This window comes from Brachycentrus maculatus, unplaced genomic scaffold (genome assembly GCF_059751285.1).
Source record: "Brachycentrus maculatus isolate JH-2025_06_01 unplaced genomic scaffold, ASM5975128v1 h1tg000109l, whole genome shotgun sequence".
Classification (NCBI taxonomy): domain Eukaryota; kingdom Metazoa; phylum Arthropoda; class Insecta; order Trichoptera; family Brachycentridae; genus Brachycentrus; species Brachycentrus maculatus.
In genome coordinates this window covers 515,357-529,959 of record NW_028280862.1, presented here as the reverse complement: position 1 = coordinate 529,959, position 14,603 = coordinate 515,357, and the positions used below count along the sequence as shown (strand labels likewise).

At 33.3% G+C, this 14,603-nt stretch overlaps 1 protein-coding gene across 2 annotated transcripts in view; it reads left to right on the top strand.

Annotated features, from left to right (window-relative positions):
* LOC148310060 (prohormone-3-like) overlaps window positions 1-14,428 on the top strand; it is a 50,620-nt gene extending 36,192 nt beyond the window's left edge. Inside the window, exons 6-7 of one of the 2 annotated variants that reach the window (XR_015837442.1) lie at window positions 8,904-10,138; window positions 14,345-14,428. Coding sequence is in view for 1 of the 2 variants with exons in the window: in XM_088259077.1 (XP_088115203.1) it covers window positions 8,904-9,032 (129 nt within the window). In the remaining variant the exon portion in view is untranslated. Of the gene's footprint in view, window positions 1-8,903; window positions 10,734-14,344 lie in introns of those variants that run through there. The other variant, XM_088259077.1, reaches the window with a different exon arrangement.
* Window positions 14,429-14,603: the final 175 nt, after the last annotated feature.

Here is a 14,603-nt window from a genome sequence, read left to right as displayed (position 1 = left end):
AATTTGCATTTTTGCTTTTGGTCCATATTTTACTTCGCCCTAAAACTTCTCGGAGCTATGTATTGTATTTCTATATTTATCGTTCACTCTGGGGACCATCAACCCTTCGTTGCGGGTAAATTTGTTACATTTTAAGGTTTTTTTTGAAACGTTAATCTTATGAGAATCAAACCCTGAACTTTCAGCGTGGTATCCAAACGCGCCAACCACTTTACCGAATCCTTTTCCCATTTTAATCAGGAAATTCGATCACATTAATGGAGCTATAACTGTATTTTATTGGGTCTTTCCTTAATGTTTATTTATTACCCATCCTTTCCTCTTAGAATCAGGGGTCGACAAGTCCAGGTTTACGAACTGTTTTAAAAAATCTTCTTTTAACCCTTATCCACACCCAATGGTGCATAGGGCACTGCATAGTAAAGAAACAGTGTTAACTTGATCGTTAAATACTCGAAGGAAAGGTGATCAGCCTTGTGTTTCACCAGTCCAGGGTGATATAAATAAATATCAGACTGAAAAATCACTAATATTTATTTTGACCCTCTTGGGAATCGAACCCGGGACCTCCACAATGGAAGCCAGCGCGCTAGCCGCTGCACTATGGAGGCGGACAAAAACTCTAGATATTTTTTAAAAAAATCAGTTCAATTTTGCCCAAGACAAATAATCTTCCATTCATATAATTAACGATCAATGTAATATTGCGTCAATTTGATACAGTGTCCTATGCACCACTGGTTGGAGATAAGGGTGATAAAAAGATTGACATCTCAATACGGACAAAGAAGAATATGGAAGTCTGGGTATTTACGCGATTTTAAGTGATCACTTTACATACGTGCAACATTCACCATTCTACCAATGATTGAAAACCACACGATATAAATTTTAGAAATTTCCATATATATTAATCAATATTGTGACATGGTACATATCGCTCATTCCTTTCAAGAACGTCATAAATCAAAAAAACTTGATTTTTCAGGAGAACGTTTTTAAAGTTTAAAAATATAATACAATGTATTAAAAATAAATATCAAGCCACTTACTGGACTTTTTACTTTTTAATTTTTTTAGGTAAAACCTGAAGGTTATTTCTCCATATGAAAAAAATTAAGTATATTTATAAAAATAATTAAACAATACCTTTTCTTCAAAATGCAAAAACAACACTTTCTGCCCTGTAGCGGGTAAATATTATGTTAAAAATATGCCGCTTTTGCTGGGATATAGTAAGTACATTTTCTGAACATTCCGAAAACACGCACAACTGAAAACTCACGATTTTTGATATATGACGTTGTTGAAAGGAGTGAGCGATATGTTGATCTCTTCGCAGTTACTTTGAAGTCTTTCCTTAACATATACTATTACGCCATCATTTCGGATGCTGGGATATAGTAAGTACATTTTCTGGACATTCCGAAAACACGCATAATTGAAAATTTACAATTTTAGATTTATGACGTTCTTGAAAGGAGTGAGCGATATATTGATCAATATCGTGACATGGTACATATGAGTTCACAACACCCATCCATGTTGGATTGAGAAAGCTTTTAAGTGACCAGTTAACCAGCCTACAACAGGTCATAAGCCCTACACATATTTTAATATTACTCATCCATGATGAGATGTCAAAATGTATAAATAACTTCTAGTGTAGAAAACACAGATTTGAGAACAAGTATTTGGACACACTAAAAATATTGTAAGCATCTTGTTTAAGAAAAGTATTTTTTTTAACTAACTAACTAACTAACCATCACGCCGCTTCCCCGCAGGGGTAGGCAGAGAGAATAGAACGCCACACCCCTCTGCCTTTGCAAACATTCTTCGCCTCTTCCACGTTCGTGCATCTCCTCATGCATACCCGCCGATTGTTACGACTCCTAACCTGACCACTTTCAAGTATTTGGCATACATGATCGTGCCATGTTTTTCTCGGTCTTCCTCTGCTCTTTTTTTCACTTTTTTTTATAAAAAATAAAATATTTTCGATGGCTTCTTTTTAAAGTTTGACAACCCCTGCCCGATACGGATATGACGTCAGGTTTTATTTGTCATTCAGAGGGAGTTTTCATCGAAATTGGTTCGTTTAGTATATTATCTATATAAAGACAATAATAATAGGTAATGTTCACGTTTTGATATACGCCTCCGTAGTGTAATGGTCAGCACGCTCGGCTACCGTTCTGGAGGTCCCGGGTTCAATTCCCAGGAGGGGTCAAATAAATATGAGTGATTTTTTCACTGTAATATTTATTCAATATTACCCTGGACTGGTACCTGAAGCGGAGGGCTGATCACCTTTCCTTCATGTGTAAACGATCAAGATTACACTGCGTTTATATGAATCAGTGCCCTATGCACCATTGGGGTGCGGTAAGGGTTTTATTATATAGCAGACATGAGTAATTTTTTGACTCATAGGTAACAATCATAGGCATCACTTATCCTCTGTGTTTGTTTGGTGATATAAACTACCTTGTTTATTATACAAGGGGTGGTTTGCGTAACTCCCACCCTATGAAAATATTATGGTATGAACGTTAGAGCCATTATTTTACGTCGACGGAAAAATATTACCGACTTTCCGTTCAATATTTTACATGTCAACACACATGTGGATTTAGTGGTGTCTTATTTAGAAACCTCCGCCTCCGTAGTGTAATGGTCAGCACGCTCGGCTACCGTCCCGAGTTCGATTCCCAAGGGGGGTAAAATAAATATAAGTGATTTTTTCACTGTAATATTTATTCAATATTACCCTGGACTGGTACCTGAAGCGGAAGGCTGATCACCTTTCCTTCATGTGTAAACGATCAAAATAACACTGCGTTTATATGACACAGTGCCCTATGCACCATTGGGTGCGGATAAGGGTTTTTTTTATTTAGAAAATATGACAAGACGAATAAGACGTTTTTTTGTTTTTTTTTTTCATATTATGTTATTTTTGTGACATATTCTGTTTGTTTTCCAATAAAAAAACAATAAAAAATTAAAAAATTAAAAAATAAAAAAGACAAGAGGCAAGAGCAGATACTTCTAGAACAAAATATCGACTTCGAACTTCCGAGATGAAGACTTTCCGATCCATAACCGGAAACACATTGCGAGACCGAGTACCTAAGAAATACCGACATCCGGAGCATGTGTAAGACGGAGGATATCGTGAGCTGGGGACGACAACGAAGGCGATACTGGAATGATCATGTAAACAGAATGTCAGATGACAGACTTCCACGTATCGCCCTTCAAGGAATCCCTGAAAGACGCAGACCCCCAGGCAGACCTCCGAAAAGGTGGAAAGACAGCTGGGAGTCAACATCCCAAGAGCTACAAGCGGAGGCACAAACAGATCCTAAGGATCTAGAAAACGAAGATGAAGAAGAAGAATATGACAAATAAATGAGCTATGTATGTGACAGACCTCGATTCATATAGGATATTAAATACCTTCTTTTGAAAAATATTTTCATGTATACGAGATCGAAAAAGTTTGGAGATCACTGGATGGATTACATCCTGTATATGAATTTATACACTGGTATTGTAGGAAACTAAGCTGATGAACAAAAGCGATTCCACTTCACTAATTAAATTTTGTATCCTTCAGCATTTCGCGGACGTGTGACATGATGTTTTGACAGATAAAAAATTAGAAAATTAATTTTTACGCGAGTCCTGTCAAAAAATGTGGACATCCAAAGGCTACATGTATCACAAGGTTATATAATTAATTATCAAAACTATAGGTAACGCTGTAATCGCTAAAAATAATCCTAGACAAGTCGCTCACTCCTTTCAAGAACGTCATAAATAAAAAAACTTCATTTTTCAGGAGAACGTTTTTAAAGTTTAAAAATATAATACAATGTTATAAAAATAAATATCAAGCCACTTACTGAACTTTCAACTGTGCAACAGATCTTTTTAAGTAAAACCTGAAGGTTTTGTCTCCATTTGAAAAATATTTAGTATATTTAAAAAAATAATTAAACAATACATTTTCTTCGAAATTCAACCTTTCTGCCCTGTAGCGGGTAAACATTAAATTAAAAATATCCCTCTTTTGCTGGGATAAAGTACATTTTCTGGGCATTCCGAAAACATGCACAACTGAAAATTGACGATTGTTGATTTATGACGTTTTTGAAAGGAGTGAGCGACATGTATCACAAGGTTGTATAATTAATTATCAAAACAATTGGTAGGGCTGTAATCGCTAAAAATAATCCTGGATAAGTGTTTACGACATTTTCGGTATGCCAAAATTCTGGTTCACATACATGGATATATGGACACACCCAATATGTTGTGAATAAAATAACTACTTAAATTATGGACACAATCTAAGTGTTGTGTCTTCAAACCTTTATCCACCCCCAATGGTGCATAGGGCACTGCATCACATAAACGCAGTTTTATCTTGATCGTTAACACATGAAGGAAATGTTATTTTATTTATTGTTTCGGCATTAACTTTGTGGTAAGACATGTTACAATGATTAAAGAAAACACTTCGTTTTTTACCACTTGAGTTTTATTATAGACTACATGTTTCAGAAGTTAAACTTCCATCATTCAGGTCTGTATTTTATATTTTAGTTATTATACAGACCTGAATGATGGAAGTTTAACTTCTGAAACATGTAGTCTATAATAAAACTCAAGTGGTAAAAAACAAAGTGTTTTCTTTAATCATTGTAAGGAAATATTAGTTTTAGTTTTTAAAAAATATAAACATTTTACGCTTTTTCATAAAATACTCTGTACTTTTACTCTTGATCATTCACCCATTCCTTTATTTTGCCTTAGTAACTTGGTTAAAAAATTCATTCAATTTAAAATTGATGAATCAGTTAGTTAGTTAAATAAACGAATTAGTTAGTTAGTTAAAAAAATAGTACATTAATTATCAAAAATCATTAAAATACGCAATAGACTCTTCGCATTTAGACGTAAAATATGGTAATAAAAAAATCCACAAGTTCTTAGCGAACATCGTCTAGTCAAATTTCATTTCTCAAATTACAGTCATAAAGTTGCCACACTAAAGCCGCAGCTAGTGATAAATTTAAATTTTCACGACGTTCATTAAGTGCCGTTTGTGACGCGGCGTTCTCCGTCTTCTACCACCCTACCCACTCCGCTACTGTAATTATTCAACCTACCCCTCCTTACCCGGCGAAAATAGATATCGTGACGTAAGTGTGACGTCTTTCGCTGTTTGTTTATTTAAAAGTAGGGGAGATACATATCGATCACTCCTTTCAAGAACGTCAAAAATCGTCAATTTTCAGTTGTGCATGTTTTCAGAATGCCCAAAAAATGTACTATATAACAGCAAAGAGGCATATTTTTAACTTAATATTTACCCGCTACAGGGCAGAAAGTGTTTTTTTTTGCATTTTGAAGAAAGAGAATTGTTTAATTGCTTTTTAAATAAACTAGTTATTTTTCAAATGGATAAAAAACATTCAGGTTTTACCTAAAGTTTAATAAGTGGCTTGATATTTATTTTTAATAAATTGTATTATATTTTTAAACTTTAAAAACATTCTCCAGAGAAAGTTTTTGATTTGTGACGTTCTTGAAAGGAGTGAAGGATATATATATATATAATATATATATCCTTCACTCCTATATATCCTATACTCCTTCACACTTCACTCATATATATAATATATATATATATATATATATATATATATATATATATATATATATATATATATAAACATATGAGCACATAGGACATAGAGAACCTGAACATATTGTAAACCAGGCGATCTTTAGGAATCTCATCAAAGATGAAGAAGAATATGGAAGTCTAGGCATTTACGGGGCTTACGACCGTCATAGGCTGGTTTAAGTGATCACTTTACACACGTGTAACATTCACCAATTCTACCCATTATTGACACCCACACTACTCAAATTCTTGGAAGTTCTATATATATGAACCAATTTAGAAACTTTGTTCTTGAATCACTAGAACTTCACTAGAGACATCTATTGGTGAGATGTAAAGAAGCTTTTTTATTAAGAAACTATTAGACTTCCATATTCTTCTTCATCTTTGATGAGATGTCAAAAAATAATATGAAAATAACTCCTGTAATTGGAGATAATCCAGATTTTGTGAACAAGTATTTGGACACACTCAAAATGTTGTAGATCTTTAGGAAGACCAAAGAATTCATGGATGCTACAGAGAGATAACATGGAAGAACATCTTCTAACCCTGTTCCACACACCAATGGTGTATAGGGAACTGCATCATATAAACGCAGTGTTATCTTGATCATTAACACATGAAGTAAAGCTCATCAGCCCACCGCTTCAGGTACCAGTCCAGGGTAATATTGAATAAAAATAAGAGTGAAAAATAACTTGCATTCATATGACCACGTGATCAATTAAAAATAATATTAAAATCAGAACCTAAAATCTGGCGGTGTCAAAAGTCTGCCTAATCGGAGGGCATGTACGACTAGATGTATGGATGTGAAGGAGGCGAGGATTGTATGTCAGGACAGAAGAGTGTGACGTTCCATACTCTCTGACAACCTCTGCGGGGAAACGGCGTGATGGTAGTAGTAGTATCAATTAAACAAGCCTATGATTGGTCATTAGCTTGTAAATACCCAGACATCCATATTCATCCTCATCTTTGTCGAGATACCAATATGAAAATAGCTCCCAAATGTTGAAACCCAGATTTTTAAACAAGGTTTTGAACACACTCAAAACGCTATGCTTTATGATGGATTAGATTATTCGAGTGAAGGCGTAAAAAAGGTATTTTTCGTGGCCGCACATAATTTCAACTTATAAAAGCGACCTTCTATAATATTTATCAGGATGAGACGCAGCTATTTTTAGAGTATAAGCGGTAATATCCTCAAGGGATGTCTGTCCATTTGCGTTCATAGCCTGAAAAGCCGTGGGGGGTAATCGCATTAGGGAGCGTCGGGAATTTAAGGATAATCTAAGATGTCGCAGAAGATAAACTTTGAGGGTGTTTATTTATTTATTAAATTTTACATTTTACTAGCGGGTGAAGCTTACACAGAATCTATAAACAAATTAAATTCATTTATTTAAAGATTTGGCGTTTAATTTTTAGAACTCCATTTTAATTTATTAGTCCGCCTTCGTAGTGTAATGGTCAGCACGCTCGGCTACCGTTCTGGAGGTCCTGGGTTCGATTCCCACGGGGGGTAAAATAAGTATAAGTGATTTTTTCACTGTAATATTTATTTAATATTACCCTGGACTGGTACCTGAAGCGGAGGGCTGATCACCTTTCCTTCATGTGTAAACGATCAAGACAACACTGCATTTATATGAAGCAGTGCCCTATGCACCATTTGGTGCGGATAAGGGTTTTTATTTTTATTTATTTTAATTTATATATTAAATGTTAAAATTGTATAAGACTCAAAAAATCAGTGTTTGATTTTGAACACTGATTTTTTGAGTCTACTAAATTGTATTTTATTATTTAAAAAAAACACAAAATAAAATTTTGCGATAATTGTTTCGTCTTGTTATGGCATTTTCAACGAATGTCATTAGTTTAAAAATTCCATAATAAGGCGAAAACAATTAAAACACGAACAATTGTCACAAAATTTCATTTGATGTGTTTTTTACAATAAAATACAAAATAGTAGACTCAAAAACAGTATTTGATTTTAACATGTAATGCATAAATTAAATGAAGACTTGAAAACATATCGTAATGGCCTAAAATCTTATTCTTTTTCAAACCCTCGGGTGCTGGTGCATAGGGCACTGCATCTTATAAACGCAGTGTTATCTTGATCGTTAACACATGAATAAAAGGTGATCAGCCCTCCGATTCAGGTACCAGCCCAGGGTAATATTGAATAAATATCAGAGTAAAAAAATCGCTTACATTTATTTGTCTCCTACCCGGGACTTCCATCACAGTAGTCAGACACGTTGACCACGGAGGCGGACAAAACCAGGTTAAATATAATCATTTTATGTAATACATAAAATTATTAAATACTCGTATAACCTATTTTTGTCCTATTTCCTATATTTTAACCCATATTTGTTATTATTTTTATTAAGAATGTCGATGTGACGTGAAAACTATGTAATATAAATAAATATGTAATATGAAGTAAATATATATTACTAAATATGTAATAATACATAATGCGGAAACTAAATATGTCCATGGAAGCCAAGCTATCGGTTCACAACTGCGTGCTGGTACCGACACTAATGTATGGAGGCGAAACATGGAACTGGCAAAGGAAGGATGAAAGCAGAGTGAACGCTGTTGAAATGAGCTCCCTCAGACGAATGTGTGGAAAATCATGACAGAATTAAAAACGAAGATATAAGAAACGAGGAATAATTGAAAAGATTAGGAAGAGTTCTTTACGGTGGTACGGACATGTGGAGCAAATGGATACCGAGAGAATGACTAAGAAAATATATGTGGCGAATGTGAGAGGGAAAACGGAACGAGGACAACCGAAAAAGACTTGGCACGATCAGATAAATCAGAACCTAAAATCTGGCGGTGTCAAAAGTCTGCGTAATTGGAGGGCATGTATGACTAGATGTATGGATGTGAAAGAGGCGAGGAGTGTATGTCAGGACAGAAGAGTGTGGCGTTCTATCCTCTCTGCCTACCCCTGCGGGGAAACGGCGTAATGGTGGTAGTAGTAGTAGTAGTATTTTAATAATTTTATGTAACAGTAAATAAGCTCTTCAGTCTTTGAGTGTTTTTAAAATGTTTTATTCAAAATGTTGCTAGGATTCTCCAAAGATTTCAGTTTTCCAGGATTCCACTGTATTTGTTTTGTATAATTCCTTCTTCTAACTCGACTGTCCATTTTTTCCAGGTCTGTTCATACTTCAAGGACCCCCTCGTCTGCATTGGACCCGTCGCAATGGATCAAATAAAGACCAACGACATTCAGCACACTGCCGGGGAAAAAAGGATCACCTCTTACAAGAACTCCCTGCATTAAATTATAATTTCGCAAAAAAATATCTCGAGAAAGTAAAAATAATCACAATACAATGGTTATTTTTCCTTCCTACGAGCAGGTTCTCGATCGCCATTTTGAATAAAACATTCTGCTTTATGACAGCTGTCAACATTCTCCCGCCTAAATTGCTTATGGTAATTTGAAATTTTCTATGGAATGTGTTGCCATCCAATAAATCGATAAATATTTATGTTATCTTGATTATATTTTTACGTGAGTAGGTTCCGTGTCAAACGCAATCCTTTTTATATTTATATGATTTCAAATGTTTTCATGTTGTGTAATATATGATTCCCAACAAAAAACGAGTGCTCAAAACATTTTATTTTATTTAATATGTGATTGACAAAGCTTTGCAATACACTGAGCTACAATTTTCAATGCACTTACATTTATACAGATGCAATATTATATATTTGGTCGTCTTGTACAATCAAGTTATTCACTATATGCGTCTTAATAATCGCAACACATTCACAGATTTGGTCGCAATACAATCACAGATCATGTCACAAAAGATTAGAAGCAATATGGAAAAATACATTCTTATTCCCTTATATTCACAGCTAATAAAATGCAGAATGTTTTGTTCAAAAATTTGACTCATGCAATGTGTTTTGGATATAACTTTTAATTGTGTTTTCTTCGTCTATTTTCCAGTTGAATTGGTTAAGACTGCAATCTTGAAAATACTACTTATAACAAAAGAAACATAATAATGTATCTTTCCCCGTAAAATAATGTATATAAAATTGTTATTCATGAAAGCAACGCTTTTAAATTGCGCTTCGATCACAGCAGTGTTTTATTTTGACATTGGGTACTTTTAAATAAGCCGGGATATGTGTATTTTAAAAGGAATTATTGGTTCATTTTTTAAAAACCCTTATCCGCACCCAATGGTGCATAGGGCACTGCGTCATATAAACGCTGAGTTGTCCTGATCGTTTACACATGAAGGAAATGTGATCAGCCCTCCGCTTCAGGTACCAGTCCAGGGTAATATTGAATAAATATAACAGTGAAAAAATCACTTATATTTATTTGACCCCCCCTGAGAATCGGATCCAGAACGGAAGCCAAGCGTGCTGACCATTACACTACGGAGGCGGACAATGATCTTTAAAAGGATACACAAATGAAACGCATTTGTTTTGCGAAATTATTTTTACATTTTTTTCTTTAATTTAATCACAGTGCAGTGCCCATGAGGTAGTATTTTACGAAAATGTTGCCATATAAGTTATAAAAAATACTTTTGCTACCATCCCGGCTTCTTTTATCGATAATAATAAAAATACCCAATACAAAAATAAATCACTATAAAAATAATTCTTTCCGTTGCTAAATTAGATGCCTAATAATCGAGAGTCCACTGTATTTAAATACAAATAATGTGAAAGTCTTTTGCGGTCTTAATCATCTTTAGTTCACCCCTTTCTGATGTGTGCAAAAAAATAAAGAAAAAAGTAGAATTTTGATGTTTAGAAAGTAATTTTGTGTAAAGTTAAACACAGAATATCGCTCAGTCTCGCAAATGTACCTAAATTTCAATTAGATGACATTCAATGTCGTAGAATAAGTGAAAATATAATCGTATAAGAAAGTTTCAAAATCATTTAATTACGTAAATATACTTTGAATATCTAATTATTATTTCACATTATAAAAAAGGAAAAATTCGGTCAGTTTACGTGTGATTTAAATGTAAAAAGTAAAACACTTTTTTGAGTTTATTAAGGGGATATTCGCAAAATACAGACTTCATTCTACCAGAGATATCACATATCGCTCACTCCTTTCAAGAACGTCATAAATCAAAAAACTAGATTTTCGTTCATTAACGTTCTCCTGACGTTTTTAAAATTTAAAAATATAATACAATGTATTCAAAATAAATATTAAGCCACTTACTGAACTTTTTACTGTGCAACAGATCTTTTTAGGTAAAACCTGAAGGTTTTTTCTCCATTTGAAAAAAATTGAGTATATTTAAAAAAATAATTAAACAATACCTTTTCTTCAAAATGCAAAAACACTTTCTGTCCTGTAGCGGGTAAATATTAAGTTGAAAATATGTCTCTTTTGCTGGGATATAGTACATTTTCTGGGCATTTCGAAAACATGCACAACTAAAAATTGACGATTTTTGATTCATGACGTTCTTGAAAGGAGTGAGCGATATCTGTTTACGCCTGATTTTAAAAAAATGTGTATCGTATTTTTTTTATTTTTCAGAATATATATGGAAAAAATGTATTTAAATATTTTTTTCAACTCCTTACCTTTAAATAACTCTTTTATTTTCAAAACCATATAGTTATTTCGAAGAAAAAACATTATCTAATTTTTTCACTGCAAAAACAGTTTTTTGAGAAAAAAAAAACAATTACGTAAAATGTTACCTGGATTTAGTGAAAATTAAATTAAGTTACGAATTCGCGAATACTGGGCGTTAATGTAAACACGACTAGTTTGGAGAACATCTGTAGTTCTCAAAATAAGTTGTGTTTAAATTAATTAACTCAAAAAGTGGTCTTATATGAAAAAGTGTTTTATTTCTTTATTTAAATCATCATGTTTTTATACAAAGTTAATGCTAAATTAATCAATCTGATTAAAAAAATGCTACAGGCATTGAAATTAATATGATTTGAACATTATGTCGTTTGTGGTTTATTTGTATTTTATTATTTATTTTAATTTATATTTGTATTATTAATTTTAAAATACTTAAGACTTAAATATTAACGATACATATCATTCCGGCTGACGCAAAATTAGTCATAAGTATATTTATTAAAAATGTATGTACTTTATAAATTAAAAACAATATAAGAATCACTCTGAAATTGGAATATTGTATTGTATTGATGTGGACTTATAAATGGATCAGATAATGCCAAAAGAAAATTATTAAAAATTAATTAAAATAAAGGCATAAGGCTTTGCTGACAATTGCTGGTAGTTTTGGTCTGAAATACAAGACCCAGCCTGATATGGGAAGTCACAAAGAAGTTGGCAGCATAAGATTCAAGAGATTACGTGGAATCCGTGGATTATATCATGATATATATTGCTTTCATCCCATTTCAAATAACACTAAAGGCAAACATTGATATGTTAATAGCATTGCTGACATTTGCTGGTAGTTCTGGTCTAATCTACAAGACCCATAGTCTAATCTACAAGACCTAGTCTAATCTACAAGACCCAGTCTAATCTACAAGACCCAGTGTAACATAGAGGTCACAAAGAAGCTAGCAGCAAAGATTTTAGTGATGACGTGCCACGATATATAGTGCTACTCTCCTATTTTAACAGCAGTAAAGGCATAAATATAGCATAACTGACATTTTCTGACAGTTCTTGTCCTGTATAAAGAAGCTAGCAGCAAAGATTTTAATGGTGATGTGGAATCCACAATATATATATTGATTTTATCCCGTTTTAAACACCACTAAAGGCATAAATATAGCATTACTGATATTTTGTGATAGTTCTTGTCTTATAAACAAGACCTAGTCTCTTATGGGAGGTCACAAAGAAGCTAGCAGCAAAAGATTCTAGTGATGTGGAATCCATGATTTCTAGTGCTTCTATACCATTTTAAACAATACTAAAGCCATAAATATAGCATATCTGACATTTGCTGACAGTTCTTGTCTGAAATACAAGACCTATCCTGAAAAAGGAGGTCATGAAGGAGCTAGCAGCAAAATATTTTAGAGGTGAAGTGGAATCCATGAAACATAGTGCTTTTATCCCATTTCAAACAACACTAAAGGCATCAATAAAGCATTGCTGAAATTTGCTGGCAGTACTGGTCTAAATTATAAGACTAAGCCTGACATGAAAGATCATGAAGAAGCTAACAACAGAACCTCTTTCCCATTTTAAACAACAACTTTTTTTCTACTTCTTGGTGTAGGCCTTGTGGTCTGTTTTTAAGAGGGATTAGCCTCCTGCGATGTCCATTACCAACTGTCAATCCATCTCTTTGGTGGTCTGCTTGGGAGCCAATGTCAATCTGGGGGAGTCTGGATGGTTCCATTCTCCTCACATGCGCATACCATTATTTTCTACATTGCCTTCCCCATCTAACGACATCTTCAATCTCGCACAATTCTCTCATCCTTGTGTTCCTTATTCTATCTCGTATACTCTTGCCAGATATTAATTAACCTTAGATTACTAAACTATCCTACGTTGTTACTAAACATTTGTAAAAAATACGACAGAAATAAAATGGGAATAAATAAGATACTCAAAAACTTTAGAAGTAATAATAAAATTCTTTGGGTTTGAGAGATACATTATAATGAAAAAAATTAAGGGTACATTAAGAAGGTACGTACTGTAAATTAAGGGGCATGGAAACGACGCAAACATTGTTTTTTCCAGGAATCTTCATTTCGTCATCGTAATTTTTACGAAAGTTTAGTATCATAGGGTTAAACAACACCAAAGGCATACAAATTCAGACCAATAATTAATATCAATATAATATGAAAATTTCAGAGTGAAATCTAAATGTTTAGGTAATTAAATATTACATAAATTATAACATTTTTGCTTCATAAAGGGGCTTTTTTCAGTAGTAAAATATTTAAAGTATTAGATGTAAGAATTCTATAAAGTATAATTACGTTTGTAACGGAATGCCAGAATTGTGATACGCGTTGAAGGTTAAGACATTTATGTATGTTAAGTTTAATATATTATATTTAAAATATATGCACATATATATTAAACATATTTAAAAATTATTTTATTAATGTCTGATATATTCTATAGTACTACTCGAGGTTTTAGTTTTAGCAACAAAAATGCATTTAAAAACTCTTTTAATGAGATATTGTATTGTATAGCAGTTTGAAAAGATCTCTATAATGTTGTACCACGTTGCCAAAACACAAAAAAAACACTTTTTAAAATGGAAAATATAATATACAGTAACACCTCAATATAATGGACGTCTATTTAATGAACTTCGGTTATAACTGAGATAAATCTGGTCAATAAATACTTTAGAGTGTACTTTACTTCATAATTTTATAACAAATAATAATAAAACCCTTATCCGCACGCCAATGGTGCATAGGGCACTGTGTCATATAAACGCAGTGTTATCTTGATCGTTTACACATGACGGAAAGGTGATCAATCAGCCTTCCGCTTCAGGTACCAGTCCATGGTAATATTGAATAAATATTACAGTGAAAAAATCACTTATATTTATTTTACCCCCCTTGGCAATCGAACCCGGGACCTCCAGAACGGTAGCCGAGCGTGCTGACCATTACACTACGGAGGCGGATTTATTATTATTATTATTACTTCATAATTTTAGAGAGTTGATTATAAAAAAAAAACAGCAAACTTCGAAAGTGTCAACAAAACTTGATTTCTTTTTCTAACCAGGATTACCGAAAGCAAGCGCGTCGATGTCAAACAGGAACGTCACTTCACAACGAGTCTCCAAGGACAATGAATATATTTTTTTATGTTTTGTATTGTTTATTTTTGTCCGCCTCCGTGGTGTAATGG